The sequence below is a fragment of the Psammomys obesus genome, unplaced genomic scaffold (assembly GCF_907164565.1).
Source record: "Psammomys obesus unplaced genomic scaffold, mPsaObe1.curated_primary_1811, whole genome shotgun sequence".
NCBI classification, from domain to species: domain Eukaryota; kingdom Metazoa; phylum Chordata; class Mammalia; order Rodentia; family Muridae; genus Psammomys; species Psammomys obesus.
Window position 1 is genome coordinate 3,078,023 of NW_026585687.1, and position 16,957 is coordinate 3,094,979.

Genomic DNA, 16,957 nt, shown 5'->3' on the forward strand with positions numbered 1-16,957 from the left:
TTGATCTAAGGTGAAATACTTTCATAGGTTCATCTGCTAGCTACTGGTAGTGTTTGGGAAGTTGTGAAACCTTTAGGAGATATTCTTGCTAGAGTACTTCACTGGCCCTACATATTATCTCCTGCTCCTGACTGCCTGGGGCTTCATGCTCCAGCTGCCATGTGTTCTCTAGAATATATTCCTTTGGAACTATAAGCCAAAATGGACCCCTTCTCCCTTAAGTGGCTCTAACAAGATTATTATAATGGTAACAGAAAGGAAATGACAATAAAGAATCAAAAGCCTGTAATTTAGATTGTAAAAGTTTATTGTCAGGAAGCAGTAAGCCAGACATTTGGTTATCTTTGCTACAATAATGTATCCTTTTTGAACAGTATATTAAAAATACATAATGAATTATATTTAAACCAGTACTAGAAATGTAAATTAAGAATCTATTTAAGGCACTTCAGATAAAAGCTAAATTTAAAATTTCTACAAAAGTAACACTATGTTAAGGGGAGAAAATCTGCTTTCCACAGATTTTAGCGACAACATGCCTTTCTCTATACTGAAGAATGTTGCTCTTAACAGAGGAAACAGACAAAACACTGACCATGGGAGACACTGAGAGCTATAGAGGGTACACAGCAGGAGTGCTGCCCAGTTCAACTTCACAAGTCTTCACAGGAGCTTCCTAAGCATCACAGCATAAATTCATTTGGCAGAGACAACTACAAGAACAGCAGATAAGGAATCACTCAATTTACAAGGAATGATCTACTGTATCCTCCTACTCATCAAATTAGTAATAACAACAAGAAAAAACAAGCAACATTTCTTCTGGGCCAATTATGTCCACCCCCTTCCCCACCTCTATTATACAAGACATGGAAGGGCTAGTCCATCATTAATAGCAGGAACCAGTGACAGTATCTTTTTCTTTTTTTTTCGTCTTTGGGATGGGTCTTATGTAGCTCACGCTGGCCTTCAATTCACCATCTACCCAAAGATGAGCTTGAACTTCTGACCTTCCTGTCTCTGAGCATACTGCCTATACCACCATGCCTGGCTTAGGTGATCTTCTGGATACAACCCATGGCTTCATGTATGCTAGGCGAGCACAATATAAACTGTATCTTTGAAATGTGATATTTCTAATATTCTTGATATTTTTCACAGTTAAAATTCTCCTGTTTTTGTGATACTGGGGACGGAATTCATGGCCTTACAAATGCTAGCCAAGTATGCTGTCAATGAGGTACATTCCAACCTCACACTTTGATAACTGTGGCATTTCTGGTTACTCTTTATAACTATGATGGAAGCCAGAGTTAGACATATTATAACCATTATTTAAATAATCATAGAAAAAAGACAAAATTAAAATCCCTTCATGGTTTTATTTCCTGACATATTTTTGAAATGAGGTGTTGATATGATGCCAGACTGTGTTTCAAATTCTTGGGCTTCATGGATACTACTTCAGCCACCAGGGTAGCTAAGAGCAGAGGCAGGTGCTGAACGCTTTTCTTTGTATCTTTAAATTATGGGATAATAAAAGCTAAAATGATAGCAAAAAGCAGACTATGGTTAATGGGATTCACACCTGTAATCCCAGTACTTGAGAAGCTGAGACATGAGGACCAATGTGAGTTAGAGGAAGGACAGGTATCCATAAGGGAGCTCAAGACCAATCAAGACCAATCACACGTATGTCTCAAAAAGGCAAAAAAAGATAGCAAGTTTCAAGAAACATTCCTTTTAGAAAATTAATACACAAATAAAAACAAAAGCTAGACCAGGTTTCAAGAAATACTTATTTTAAAAATAGCACATGTTTCAGGGAACATGTGTTAAAAAAAAAAGACCATGTTTCAAGGAATATTCCTTTAAAACAAACAAATGAAGAAAGTAATATACAGACCAGTTTTCAAGAAATATTTCTTTTTTTCTGTGACACTGAGGGTTGAACCCAGAGTGTCACTCACCCTATGCACTCTACTGCTGAGTCATAGCCTCAGCTTGAAAACATTTCATTGTTCTTCCTCCTTTCCTTCCTCTTCCTCCTCTTTCCCCTTCTTATTGGAGACAGGGTCTCACTATGTAGCCCAGGCTGGTCACAAACTCACAGAGATCAGCCTGTGTCTGCCACAAGCCTGGCAAAACATTTCGTTTCAATACATAGGCAACAAATTAATATTTCATGATTTTCTTTTCTCATTCTAAGATAGTCCTTTCCATGATCACAACTCAGTTCATTTTTTTTGTTAGGTAAAAATGAGATCAGTGACAATGTCTAAGTTAGGCAAACATTAGAGACCAGTTTGTAAGTTATATTGATTTTTAGCAACAAATTATGATTATTAGAGAAAGGCCATTTTAAATAGAACTAGAAACAGTCAATCAAAAACTTTTCCATGCACATGGTAGTTATAGCACACTCAAGCAGAAAGCACAGTCTTTAGTTTAGAGGTACTTCTTAATGTGTATGGGGCATATGTAGCTCTGATTTCTGTAGGAAATATACAGGAAGACAGATGTGTCTTTAAAAGGCTACATGGTCCATTTTCAGCATATCATAGTGCATATGATACCTTGGCCCCAAAGGAGAGATTTGTAAAGCACATATATCTCCACAAAGAAGGGAAACTACTGATGGCTTCCAGATGCAGTTATTTGTAATAGGCAGAGTTGGAAATTCCTGCCCAGAACCTTCCATCCCCAACCAACCTTAGATAAGATAAAATCAGAAGACCAAAAGTTAACTAAAGTATTTTTGAATTTTCTCTAAGTAAAATGAAGTAGTAGTTTTAAATTTTTGTAAAGTACTTAATTCTACAAAAATCAACCTGTTTCATAAGTTTATTGGGAAGGGACGGTTAAGAGGAGAATAATTCCAAATACTTCATGATCTTACAATTGCTTGTTAAGGCACTACACATCTTTGGTTAAATGATTAACTATTTAAATTACTTGAAACAAAAAAGAGGTAATATAAAATACACGAGTTGCATTCTTCAAATACCACACATCTCTTATTTTTCAGTTTCCATTACCACAGTGTCTATGTTTTCTGGAACCTTCTTTAACTCATCAGAAAGCTGGAAAAAAAATCAATACGTTAGTCTCTGGAAGAAAAGTAAGTTTACTTCTTATAAATATGTAGTATATATTGACTTTAATATATTACAATGACTTGAGTATCAATAACAAAAAGTGAGAAACACTCAAAGACCCAGCAGTTATTTATTTATTTTTTTTGAGATACTGTCTCACAGAGTCCACGTTGGCCTTAAAGTCATTATGTAGCCAAAGATAATCCAGGTCTGATCCTGCCTCTGTCCTGAGTGCTGGGCTTATTATAGGTCTGTAATACCGATGAGGTTGTAGTAAAACAGAAATCATGGAAGCTGGAGTGATGGCTCAGCAGTTAAGAGCATACGTAACTCTTGAAGAAGACTCAAGTTCAATTCCCAGCACCAACATGGCAGCTCACAACTGTTGCTAACTCCATTTCCAGGGGCTCTAAAACCCTTCTTCTGACTTCTGTGGGCATCAGAAACGTATTGCTACACATAGATATATGCATGCAGGTAAAACACTCAAAAAGATAAAAATAAATAAATTCTTAAAAAAATTATGTTAACCAGTACTCAGATTATAAAACCACAGGCCAGCCACCATTTCAGTTGTCTGTAACAGCAAAACTGAAAACTTGTTACAATTTTCTCCTCTAGTCACAGGGGTCTGCATAAACATTATGAACATTTGGAACTATCTGGCTGTTTTCTGTTTTTTTTTTTTTTTTAAAAAGATTTAGTTATTTATTTTAATTATATGCATGAGTCTGTGTATGAGTACAGGTTCCCTGTAACCTGCCTGTCAGTACAGGTTCCCTCAGAGGCTGCAGGCATTGGATATCCTGGAGCAGGGTTTACAGATGTCTGTGAGCCGCCTGACATGACGAAGGGGTTGGGAATCACCTGTAATTCCAGCTCCAGGAGATGTAACACCCATCCGTTAAACACATTTACACACAAAAAATAAAACAGAAACCAAACAAAAAAGGTGAGGCATGGTGGCTCATGCCTTTACTTTCAGTACTCGGGAGGCAGGAGCAGGCAGATCAGATAAGTTCCAGGCCTGATCTATAAATAATAGTTCTAGGGCATGCAGGGCTACACAGAGAAATCCTGTCATCAAAGAACCAAACACCACCCCAAGCTCCTCAAGAACACCAAACAAACAAACAAAACAAAAACCCCAAAGGGCTTGGAGAGATGGCTCAGAGAGTGCTTGCTGCTCTTCCAGATGACCAGAATTTGTTTCTAGCACCCACATAGATAGGGAGGAGAAGAAGAAGAGGGAGATGAACAGAGACCACATGAACCAGGGCAGGAGAAGTACATGCTTCTAGTCCCAGCACATGGGATGCAGAAATACTCCTGCCAAGTTCAAGGGCAGTCTGGTCTACATAATGAGTTACAAACCAGTGAGAAATACATAGTGAGATACTGTCACAAAAACAGCACCAACATATAAAACGCACCCTCAAGTATAATAATCTCCAAAAGACAGAGTATAATAGTGTACGCCCGTAATCCCAGAATTTGGGTGATAGAAAAAGGACAATCAAGCTGGTTTGAGGTGGTGTGGTGTATGCCTGTAATCTCAGCACTCAGGGAGGCAGAGGCAGGCAGATCTCTGTGAGTTCGAGGCCAGCCTGGTCTGCAAATTGAGTCCAAGACAGCCAAGGTTGCACAGAGAAACCCTGTCTTGGAGAGAGAGAGAGAGAGAAGGAGGAGGATCAGGAGTTTAAGGCTAGCCTGGTGTAGATGAGAGCCTGTTGCAAAAACAAAACAAAGCAAATATAAAAGTGGAAGCAGAAAGACATTTCAAAATGAAGTAATAAAAAGCTAAACCACAAAATATTACAAAACAATATTAATTCTAATCATTTTAAGTGTAGGTAAAATGAGAATATACCTGTATGGATAGCCATGGTATTTTGATCGAAAGATAGAGAGCATCCAACTGAAGAATAACACAACAAGTCCAATTCCAGCTACACACATCACTGTGAAGAGAAAGGGTAAAATCATCAAGTTGCACCTAACAAAATACCAGCATAGTAGACTGTATACTTTCAAAGAGGAAAATTTTCTAAGAAACAGCTTTCAAATAATATTTAAGTCCCATTTGGGGGAGGGGCTTTATCATTTTAATACAGATTCTGAAGACAAGGGTTAGGAGAAGAGAAATGCCCTGGAATAAAGTAAGGCACATCACAGAACATTAGTATGGGCTTCTCTGAGAATTACTCCCACCTCCCACCCCCAATCCCTGTTCAGAGACAGGCTCTGGCTGTTCTGGAACTAGCTCTGTTTAGACCAGGCTGCCCTTAAACTCTCAGAGATCTACCTGCCTCTGCCCCCTAGAGTGCAGGGATTAAAGGTGTGTGCAACCACCGACCACCAGCTCTAGTCTCCATTTTTTAACCTTGTTCCTAAACTTACTCCACTACAATGCATTAGTCAATTCGCTTACAAACCTATGCAATTCAATTGTATAAAACAATACATTTCTTTAAATATATCAATTTATGCCTATAATCCAAGAATTCTTGAGTCAGAGGCAGCAGGATTGAAGCAAGTATAAGGTCAGTCTACGAAGCAAGCTCTAGGCTAACCAGGGATACATAGCAAGACCCTGGCTTAAAAGATAAAAAGGATTAATTAATTAATTAATTAATTAAAAGCATCATGGCCTTCAACAATTTAATGTTTAAAAAAAGTTTTATATCTGTGATCCCAGCACTTAGGAAGAGGAGGTAGGAATATCAAGTGTTCAATGCCAGTTTAGACTACATAGTGTGAGATCAACTTGGCCTATATGAGTCCATCTCCAAAAGACAAAAAAGGACAAGCATCAAACTTGAGAGATGGCTCAACAGTTCTAAGTATGGCTGGCTGGCTCTTCCACAGGACCCAAATTCACTTCCAAGCACCCCCATTGGGCACATCACAACAATGTGATGTGTAACCCCAATTCCAGGAGGAATCTAGTACCTCTGGCTTCCAAGGGTACCTGTACTCATATGTGCACACCCACATACCCATACAGACAGACACACATATAAAATTAAGCATTATAAAAATAAATCTTAAAGAAAAAAATGGCAGGTGTGGTAGAGCACACATGCTATTCAATACTCAGGATGTATAGTACAGAGCCAGCAGTTCAAGTCCACCCTGAGCTACATGGTGAGTTCAGATGCAAGTGTTCTCTATCTACATAGCAAATTCCAAGCCAACCAGGGCTATATAGTGACACTATCATAAGAAAGGGAAGAATCTGAGAACTAGATGAAATTATGACAATTTCAATACATTCGGGGACAGTGTCTTACCACTTAAAATTCATACCTGATTGTGTTTAGATGGCATATTTCTAATAAAGAATACTGAAATGAGTAATTTACACAAATCAAGATTGGGTCAGCAAGGAAAGGTGCTTGCTGTCAAGCTTGACTACCTGAGTTTGATCCCCAGAACCCACATCTAGAGGAATTTTAATCTAGCAACAAGGCTATTCTGATCACATTCAAATATATTCCAGTTCTGTGTGATCCAGCTAGAATGTGCACACATTTAATCCCAAACAATGAAGGTTAATTTAGTTTGTAAAAGGAAGCACCAATGTTTGAAAGTGCTATCTAATTGACAGCCAGACAAAATGGCAAATCAGAGAAACATTTGACAGAATATGATATGCCCAGCTCTTATGAGAACATGGAGGAAAGAGAGGGAGACTTAAGAGACAGCAGTCCAGAAGCAGAGGGAAAGGAGACAGTTTTACAGGATCAATTTTAGAGATGGGTTGTAGAGAATGAACAAGATAGATGCAGGTGAAGACAGGAGTCACAGAATGAGAAGGAGCCATAAGATTAGAACATCTTGCCAAAGTTAGTATGAGTAGCACAGCTTGCTAACGTTAGTATAAGGTTATAAGCAAAGCAATTCAGTCAGAAACAGAGAAGCCAGTTTGAATCAGTGAGCCTGGAGAAGAGTTTGGGCCAGAACAGCTGAGTTGAACCAGCCAGCCAGAGTTCAGAAAGAACTAGAAAGGGTGAGCTTATTCAGTAGTAAGTCTTGGAGGCTGAAAGCATTTTAAGCCTAGATTAGATTGTACAGAGGATAGAAGCTTCCAGGACTAGGCCTAGGTTAGCAGTAAGCCTCCAAGACAACAGTTACATAGGTGAATAAAACATACTTTTATACCCTCATAGTAGGAGGAGAGAAGGGACTCCTACATGTTTTCCTCTGACTTCAACATGTATGTCATGGCATGCTTACATGCATTCACATACATACATATATACATACATGCGTTCATGTATAAGTACATACATACATTCATACACACATATGAAAGAAAAATAATAAAAACTTTTAAAACAAATCTAGAAAATAAAAAACATAATGTATTATGTATTAAATGGTTAATAGATATGTTCTTCTTATAATGAAAGGTTTCTTTTTATTACTTTTGAGACAGGGTCCCACTATGTAGCAGTCAATGGCCTAGAACTTGCTTTGTAAAGCAAATGGGCCTCAAACTCAGAGATGCACCTGCCTTCTGAGTGCTTGGATTACAGGTGTGCAACATCCATCCTTGACAAGTTAATTGTCAAATCAGAAATCAAACATATTCACCTTCTTATAGAACATAAATATTAGGTATGAATGATTTAACATTTTAACAAAATCCCAGAAACTGTTCTAAAAACAAATATATGGTAGGCATTTTTTTTGGTAACAATTAAAAGTGTGTGAGTATTTGTTTGAGACAGGATCTCATGTAGCCCGAGGTGCCTCAAAATATGGCCTTGAACCCCTTCATCCTTTTGGGTCCCACTTGCCAAGCACTTTAATTACAAGTGTTGTTACCCTGCATGGCCTTTTCATTTTTTGAGACAGGGTTTTGTAGTGAGTACTTTGGAACTTTGTTTTCTTTAAAAAACAAAACAAAACAGAAATATAAGAATATGTTTTCATTTTAATCCCAGATGTGGGGATGTAGGGCTGCTTTGCCCCAGCTGACTACAATTGGCCTTGTGTTCTGGCTGGGGAATGATTTTGCCAGTTGTGTTTGGAATTCTGGGGACTTTTCAGAGGGTGTATAAATGCTAGGGCCCTGAGAGACAGGGAGGGTTATTGGTTGTTTGTTGTTGGTGGCTGTTAAGTATTCATGTGCCAAAAAGAAACAACAAGAAGTAAATAGATCTCTTGATGGCAAAGGTCAAACTTGCCCTGAGGAATTAAAAGCCCCTAATCAGCAGGAAGTAGTCTAATAATAACCAGGTAGTACCCTTTCTGACTGCTGGCTTTTCTCAGGTATCCCTTTCTTTTCCATTGTCTCCTTTTTCTCTCTTATCTAGTGTTAGGGGGTTGAAAGGGCAGAAGAAAAAGGGTGGAGAAGGGTGGAAGAAAGAAGAACTGGAAGTGGTAAAAGTCCAGCCACAGGGTTTTACTGTGTATAACATAGGACGGCCTGAATTGGCAGCAATCCTCTCGTCTTAGCCTCGGGAGTGCCGGGATTGTAGACTATGCCACCTACGGTACCCAACAATACGTGAATGTTCTAAAGCATAAAATGTAGATGCTGCGAAGGGTACATGATATTGTTACTAATTCTTTTAGTTTCTACTTTCCTAGTTTTGGAATTACAGGTGTGTCCTACCATGGCCCACCTAAGTTTTTATTTGTTTTGTTTCAAGGCAGATTATCAATATATAGATAGCCCTGTCTGGCCTAGAACTTGCCATGTTTACCAGTCTGGCCTCAAACTTGCATCAATCTGACTTCTGCCTTCCAGGTATTTTTTTTTTCTTTTATTTTCAAGACAGGGTTTCTTTCGGTAACCCTGGCTGTTCTGGAACTCTAGACTAGGTTGGCCTCAATATCAAAGATCCACCTGCATCTGCATCCTAAGTACTGGGGTTAAAGGCATGCCCAAGTGTTTAATTTTAAAGTGAGTATAGGATTCAAACACAAACACACACACACAACTTTTTGTACTGCTGGTGACCTTGCCCATTTAGGACAAGCACTCTACTATACAGCTGTAGCCCCAGACCTGTTTATAGTTTTGTTTTGTTTTTTCCTGTTGCTTTGTTTTGGGACTGAATCTACAGCCTAGCACATATTACGCAAGCAGTCTACCATGGAGTTATATGCCCGGTCCCCTTTTTACTTTTTCATTTTGAAACAGGGTATTAATTAGGTTGTAATTTGGCTGGCTTCCACCTCATTTTATAGACCAGTTAGGCCTTGAATTCGTGATCCCCTTACCTCACCCTCATGAATGTATGAAATTATGGGCCAGCACTATCAAGTCTGATTCCTACATATACAGTTTGTGTAGATATACATGTATATGTAGATGGGGCTGGAGAAGCAGCTTAGTTGGTAAAGTATGTGACCATCATGCACCAATCCCTAGGTTCGGTCCACAGCGAAGCATACAACCAGACACAATGGCACTATCTGTAATCTTGGCACTTGGAAGGCAGGGACTGGAGGATCATAAATTCAAGGTCAGCCTCAGTTTGAAACCAATCTAGGTTATATAGACCCTGTCTCAAAAAAAAGGAAGTTCTTGTAAGTGGAAAGAGATGTTGAGCATGCAGGCTGAAGAAGGAGGACAGAAAATTCAAAGTCAGCTTGGCCACATAGCAGAGCTAACCTCAAAATAAAAGAAAGACAAAGAAACAAAACAGTGAGAAGAAACGCATTAAAATTTTTAGTTGTTCTTGATGGAATAACAGAAAAATCTTCCTAGAAGCTTCAGTTTCTTTTTCATATTTCCTATAAAGGGAAAGTGATTAGAAGATTCTTTTTTTTTTCTGTATTAAAGGCAGAATTGGAACACTATAGCATGTGACTTACTCCTTCTCTTTCCAATATCCAGGTCAGAGGTAGCAGCTTCACATAAAAGCACCATGCCTAAGGTAACCCCTCCATCTTAGAAGATCTGTTTAAGGAGAAATCCATGTAGCCACAAGAGACATACCACTTTCCTATTTGCAGTTTTTCACGGAGAAAATTAAGATGAACTTATAAAACTTTAAGTCTTCATTTTAAAACAGTAACCAAAACAAATGCTAGTATATGTATACAATATTATTTACTCTAAAGATCTAATTCAAAAGTAAAGTTGAATGCACACTGCACCCTGGGAGGCGGAGGCAGGCAGATCTCTGTGAGTTCTGCACCAGCGTAGTCTACAAAGTGAGTCCAGGACAGCCAAGGCCCAATGGAGAAATACTTTCTTAAAAAAAGGATAAGTTGAGCCAGGCATAGTAGCAAGGCTAGCCTGGGCTACGTAAGGCTCTTGTCTAAATCAAAACAAAACGAAACTGGCCCCATGCACCTGAACTGGTAATACGTATCTTGAATCTCAGCACTGGGGAGAGAAAGAGACAGGTAGATCTCTGTGATCTTCAAAGCCAGCCTGGTTTATATATCACAGGCCACCTGGTGCTACATAGCAAGACCCTGTTTCAAAGCAACAAAACAAAACAACACCAAAACCTCAAACTGATACCCCTCCAAAAAGAATTAGGGTTGAAAAATAATTCATTTTCCTAAGTTAAATATACATAAAACATCCAGTATATAATATACATATATATATATATATATTAGAGAGAAAATATTTTTTTTATATCATACTTTGAAATAAACTGCCTGTAGCCAGGCATGGTAGCACACACCTTTAAATAGAGCATTCTGGACTCAGAGGCAGGTGGATCTGAGTTTGAAGCCAGGCTGGTCTACAAAGCGAGTCCAGGATAGCCACGACCATGAAAAACGAAAACAAAAACAAAAAACAAAAAAAAAAAAAAGAAAGAAAGAAAAATACTGAGTAGTCATTGTCAACATTTTAACACCTCTGAAAAGGACAAACTTGAAATACGCACCATTTACGAAAATAACAATAGCAACTCACTTTTACGTGAAAAAAATAATCTCAAAAACTTATCCAGATCTTCAACTATTCAAATTATGACTCAGCTACCTAATTTTGTCTTATTCTAATGAAAAAGAAAAGTCCCACATGTAGCATGACCTTATTCATTTTAATAACAGCAACTACCTAATCAAATGGAAGTACTACTGCAAACAAGCAGCACATCACTTGGCTGAATAATAAAAGAGCAATGTTTAAAGAAAAGTCTGTTCAGGCAGAAAAGAGAAAATCCCCCCATAGTTTTGTGAGTACTAATAATGGTCAAACATTCCTGAGTTAATTATATCCATGATGCACATTGTATGCTACTGCATGTGGATATAATTAAGTGCTAAGAGAGATGACACATTCATCTCTTCGTTACCATCTTGCATTCTCTCTTCAGTGGCCTTGTTAGGAATGACTGTGCATTTTTCATGTGTTTAATTCAGTGGCTATGTGTGCGTGAGCGACACAGGTGACCCTGTTTGCACTTGTGTCACAAATGTGTAGAGGTCAGTGCCTCTTTACCTGCCTGTGAGTCTTTCTCTCTAGTCCATTGCTGCATTAAAAAAAACCAAAAAACCAAAACAAAACAACAACAACTCAGCCAGGTCTTCTCTCCAGCATTTTTTCTCCTTGTTAGTGCGGCTCTTATCTCTAAGTGTTTTCTAAAGGGTGCCAGGAATTGCACTGGGAGTCTTGTGCATGCTACTCAAGTGCTAAACCACTGAGTTGCCTCTCAGCCCCAACTATACTTTTAGCCTATTAAAATAATGCTTCATATTCTCTCTCTCTCTCTCTCTCGTTACCTTCCTCTTTTTTTTTTTTTTTTTTTTTTTTTTTGAGATAGGGTTTCTCGGGAGAGCCCTGGCTGTCCTGGAACTCTCTCTCTATAGACCAGGCTGTCCTCTGCATGCCAAGTGCTGGCATGAAAGGCGTGTGCTACCACTGACTGGCCTAATGTTTCATTTTAAGTATCACCCAAACCTTACCTTTCTTCTAAACTCTCACAGTACTGTTTTTCCTTTATTCAAAAGACATCCCATGTTTCCCATTATGTGTAGACTTCTATATATCAGTGAGCTAATCAACCTGGCTTTGTCAGACTTAAGGTTTGCCATTAGTCTTTAACTTACTGGGTCAAGAAGAAGGACACAAACAGCAGAACTTCCAAAGGATATTATGTCTGCATTAGGACAGCAGCTCCAACAGAGAATACAAGATTGTAAGAAAATAGGCAAATTAAAATGCAACAATAAGGGCTTATTGGAAAAGGATACTGAACAGAAGAACAATGTGGGTTTCAGCTACAAACTGGGCCTGGCTGCTTCCATGGATATAATTCTGGGAGTGAAAGACAAAATGGAATCTTTAAATTATACATTGAATGGTAGTTTCCTAACCATAAAATATGTTATGTTAAACCTTATAAAATTATCAATTCACTTGCTGTATGTAAACATATACCATACTTTGTTAGGTTATTAAAAGCTATTTCTGTATTATTTATTTACTTGTTCTTTCTTTGCATTTATACTATATATGTTATAACAAAATGTATGAAGAGAATAATATTTATTGTATAAAATTATGAGGTAAAACAATGCAGACATGACAATAGGGACCACATTTTCCCAATCAATCACTGCATCTGATAGTACCTAGCACAGTGCCTAGAAACAACAGATACTCAAATTCTTGATTTATTCTTATATTTAGTTTAAGGCTTCCAAAAGAACTCAATAAATGGAATCAAGAATGTCCCACTTTGGAGCACTGTATGCTCTAATTGTAACTGAAGCACATTAACAGAGGTTAGAGTTAAAAATGTATTTAGCTCTTGTCTCACTGGTGTCACAGGGTAATTGTCATTACTTTAACTTTAGTATACAATGCAAAGAAATTCCCATCATCTCTTACCACATGTCCTGTATGGGGATTCTTATGAGCATATGGTGGTCCTCTTATATGGTTCCACATTTGACCGGATGTCATGGCAAGTACAAAACACTAGGAAACAACAATAATGAATATTCATGATCCAGCTAGCTCATCTTGATTAGATTAGTGATTGCAGGAAAATGCTTATCCACTCAGCAAACACATGACTTTTTTTTTCAGATAAATGATTTATTAAGGTTTATATTGTACCACAAGGATCACATCAGTATCATTTCTGAAGGGATTATTAAACCATAACTAAACAGAATAGTATCAAATTTGAATATTGAAGATATATTTGAAAAAATATTTTCAAAAGAACTGTACACTAGGGCTTGAGAGATGGTCAGTTGTTAAGAGCACACACTGATCTTAGTTTGGTTCCCAAGACCTATATCAGGTGACTCATAACTGCCTGCAACTTCAGTGTCTAGGGAATCAAATGCCCCTGTCTGGCCTCTACCTGTACCTGTACTCATGCATGAAACACCCGAACATATACACACAGACCCAAAAACAAAAATCAAAACCATAAACAGAATCAGTTGCTTGAAGCTTTAGAAATCCTTATAACATAATGAAGGATATAAATCCATTTTAAGACCAGAGATAAAAACACACAAAATCCTAGGCACAGAGAGCTGCCTTGGCCTATAAAGGTGCTTGCCACAAACCTTGACAATGTGTTTGAATCTCCAGGACAGACGTGATGGAAGGTGATAACTGAATATGGAGAGTTTTGAATTTGTACTAAATGCATTTTACAATATGATATGGCCATAAGCCTATGGGGATCAGAGAGTGGAATGTGGTAGTTTGAATGAAAATGAAACCCACAGGCTCATAGGAAATGGCACTGTTTGAGAGGATTAGGACTTGGCCTTGTTGGGAGTAGGTGTGGCCCTGTTGGAGGAAGTGTGTCACTAACAGTGGGCTTTGAGGTTTCAGAAGCCCATAAGAGGCCTATTGGCTCCCCCTCTTTCTCCTGCCAATGGATCCAGATGAAGAACTCTCAGCTACCTCTCAGGCATCAGGTCTGCTTGTATGCTGCCATGCTTCACACCATGTTGATAATGGACTAAACTTCTGAACTGTAAGCAAGCTCTAATTAAATGCTTTCCTTTATAAGAGCTGCTGTAGTCATACTGTTTCTTCATAGCAATAGAACAATGACTAAGACAGACCCATAAAGGCTTATCTTTGAATGGTTGGTATGCAGGTGAGGAAACTGTTTGGGAAGAATTCAGAGGTGTGGCCTTTTTAAAGGAGGTGTGTCACTGGGGATGAGCTTTGAGGTTTCAAAAGATTTGTGCCATTCTCATTATACTCTCTACCTCCTGACTGTAGATTGAGATGTGGGCTTTCCAACTGTTCCTTCACCCCACCATCAAGAACTCTAACCCCCTAAAGCAAAGTCAAATTAAATGCGTTCTTTTAGAAAGTTTTCTTGCTCAGGGTGATTTATCACAGCAATAGCAAAGTAACCAAGATAATGACCTGAGTTCAGTTCTCAGAGTCTATGTAAAGAAGTTGAGGGCCTGTGCATGGCCTCAGCTGTTAAGAACATTTGCTTCTCTTGCAAAGAACTGGGGTTTGATTTCCAGAACCAGAGTCTCTGACTCTGCTGCCTGCCTTTGGGACCTTTTCCAGTCTATTGTGTTGTCCTGGCTATCTATCTAGCCTTAATAGAAGCGGGGGTAGTCTTTCTGCAACTTGATATGCTACGGCAACTTGATAGTCATTGAGGTTGGCTCTTTTCTGAAGAGAAAGAGAGGAGTACTGGATGTGAAGAGGGGAAAGGGAAACCATGGGGGGATGGTCTGGGAGGAGAGGGGGGAGGGGAAACTGAGGTCAAGATGTAAAAAAAAAATGTTAAATTAAAAACTATTTTTTAAAGTAAAAAAGAAAGAAAATTAGATTATCAGACTCTCTTTCAATCTATTTTTCTTCTTCAGTTCACTTACCAAAGCTGCAAAAGCCCACCCAGTTTTATTAAAGAGGAATTCCATATTGCTTCTTCGCAGATACACAAGTCCACCAATAACAGCCAGAAGCAATCCCAACATTAGGGGTCCAGCATAATTTGGAGGTCTAATTACTCTGATCTAATGGAGAGGAGAGAGAAAAACATTTTAAAGTATAAATTTTATTTTCAAATTAATAATAATGAAATGAAAGCAGTCAAAATGTATTTTCAGGGAAAATTTCTTTCTTCCCCCATTTTACTCCAATCAAACAGTCTAAACTATATCCTAGAAATGACATGTAATAGGCAGAGTATTGTTTCAGTTAATCAAAACACAATGCCTTTTAGATTAAGACATGCTTGCCAAGTACAGCTAGATAACCCATATACTAATGTCAGGAAGTCAGTTTCTATTCTGAACCCAACAGGACAAGACAACACAACATATTTTATAATTTTACTCTTCATCAGGATGATCCTATTAAATCCTACTTATAACTGCCAAGTTATTCCATCTCAGTGACATGAAGACAACACCAGCTATGATCCTCAGTTAAGATTCAAATTCAAAGACAGTGAAAAGTAGGGAAACTTACGTTGACATCAGTTCTGTCTGCGATCCACCGGGCAATCTGTTCCGCTGAAAACCCTCGCACCTGCAACTCATATGTATCAGCCCTTTTGGGTTTTCCTTTTGGAGGAAAGTTGATGAAAGTTGGAGCTGAATTCATGTTTAGCTGAATAAAGAGTAGTCCATGAAAACAAAAGTTACCAAGAAAATAATTTTAATGGCAAAAAAAAAAATCATTTAAAAAATTATCTCCAACCAAGGACCATGTATGGATATAACCTAGAACCACTGCTCGGATGTAGCCCATGGTAGCATAGTACCCAAGTAGGTTTTCTAGTAGGGGAAACAGGGACTATTTCTGACATGAACTCAATGGCTGGCTCTTTGATCCCCCCCCCAACTCTCTGAGGGAGGAACAGTCCTGCTAGGCCACAGAGGAGGACATTGCAGCCAGTCCTGAAGATACCTGATAAACCAGAGTCAGATGAAACGGGAGGAGGTCCTCCCCTATCAGTGGACTTAGAAAGGGGCAAGGAGGAGATGAGGGAGGGAGGGTGGGATTGAGAGGGAATGAGGGAGGGGGCTACAGCTGGGATACAAAGTTAATAAACTATAACTAATATTAAAAAATAAATAAAACTAAGTACTAAGAAAAAAATAAGCCTTTTTTTGAGACAGGGTTTTGCTATGTCATCCAGGCTAGCCTTAAATTTGCAGTAATTCTCTTTCCTGCTTCCTGAGTGGTCTGATTAAAAGTATGTACCACCACACCTGATAGACAGTAACAATTATACCTTTCCAACTGGGGTTTGCAGAGGACCCAAACCCCAGTCCTCTGCAAGAGGAACTCAAATTCTTAACCAAGTAGCCATCCTCTAGCCCCACTATTTAAGTGTTTGTAGTCACCAAAAATGAAATTTGCCTTATCCATATATTATTCCCACAGAAAAAAAAAAGAAACCAAACATCTTACCATTTGAAATACATCAGAACCTTCATCAAAATCCACCATGGCAAAAAATATCCTGTTGGTAAATGCACTTGAGTATCTCCAAGAGTTTGCCAGAATCTGGAATTCTTCATCAGCTTGCCTGAATACAATCAGATTGATGGCGGGGGGGGGGGGGGGGGGGGGAGAGCAAATGAAACAATTTAAAAAGCCAATGTAGATTATCAGCACTAAAAACAAAAGCTAATTAAGTAACAGCATTTTTTTAGTGAAAGAAATATTAAACTTATTGGCAAGTCAGTCAGGTATAGAGCTGACAAGGTTAGAAAATACTTTGTTTGAGTATAAGAAAGAGAAGCCTTATATCTAAATGTTGGAGGTCTCACCAGAAATAAGTAATTATATAACTCCATTTCAAACTTCACACTTGTTTTATTTTTGAATCCCAAAACATTAAAAAAAAATCCTCCCCTCCCACATGAGGGAGGAGCCGCCCTGCTAGCCCACAGAGGAGGACTTTGCAGCCAGGCCT

General features: G+C 38.5%; 1 protein-coding gene across 2 annotated transcripts in view; it reads right to left on the bottom strand.

The window, feature by feature from the left end:
- Nucleotides 1-289: 289 nt before the first annotated feature.
- Nucleotides 290-16,957, bottom strand: part of Magt1 (magnesium transporter 1) — a 50,388-nt gene continuing 33,720 nt past the window's right edge. For both annotated transcript variants that reach the window (XM_055592650.1, XM_055592657.1), the window contains exons 3-10: nt 16,450-16,567; nt 15,502-15,642; nt 14,904-15,044; nt 12,919-13,008; nt 12,279-12,342; nt 9,933-10,007; nt 4,969-5,059; nt 290-3,083 (exon numbers count right to left, since the gene is read on the bottom strand). In XM_055592650.1, coding sequence (XP_055448625.1) covers nt 3,068-3,083; nt 4,969-5,059; nt 9,933-10,007; nt 12,279-12,342; nt 12,919-13,008; nt 14,904-15,044; nt 15,502-15,642; nt 16,450-16,567 — 736 coding nt within the window. In that variant the 3' untranslated portion in view covers nt 290-3,067. The remainder of the gene's footprint in view (nt 3,084-4,968; nt 5,060-9,932; nt 10,008-12,278; nt 12,343-12,918; nt 13,009-14,903; nt 15,045-15,501; nt 15,643-16,449; nt 16,568-16,957) is intronic.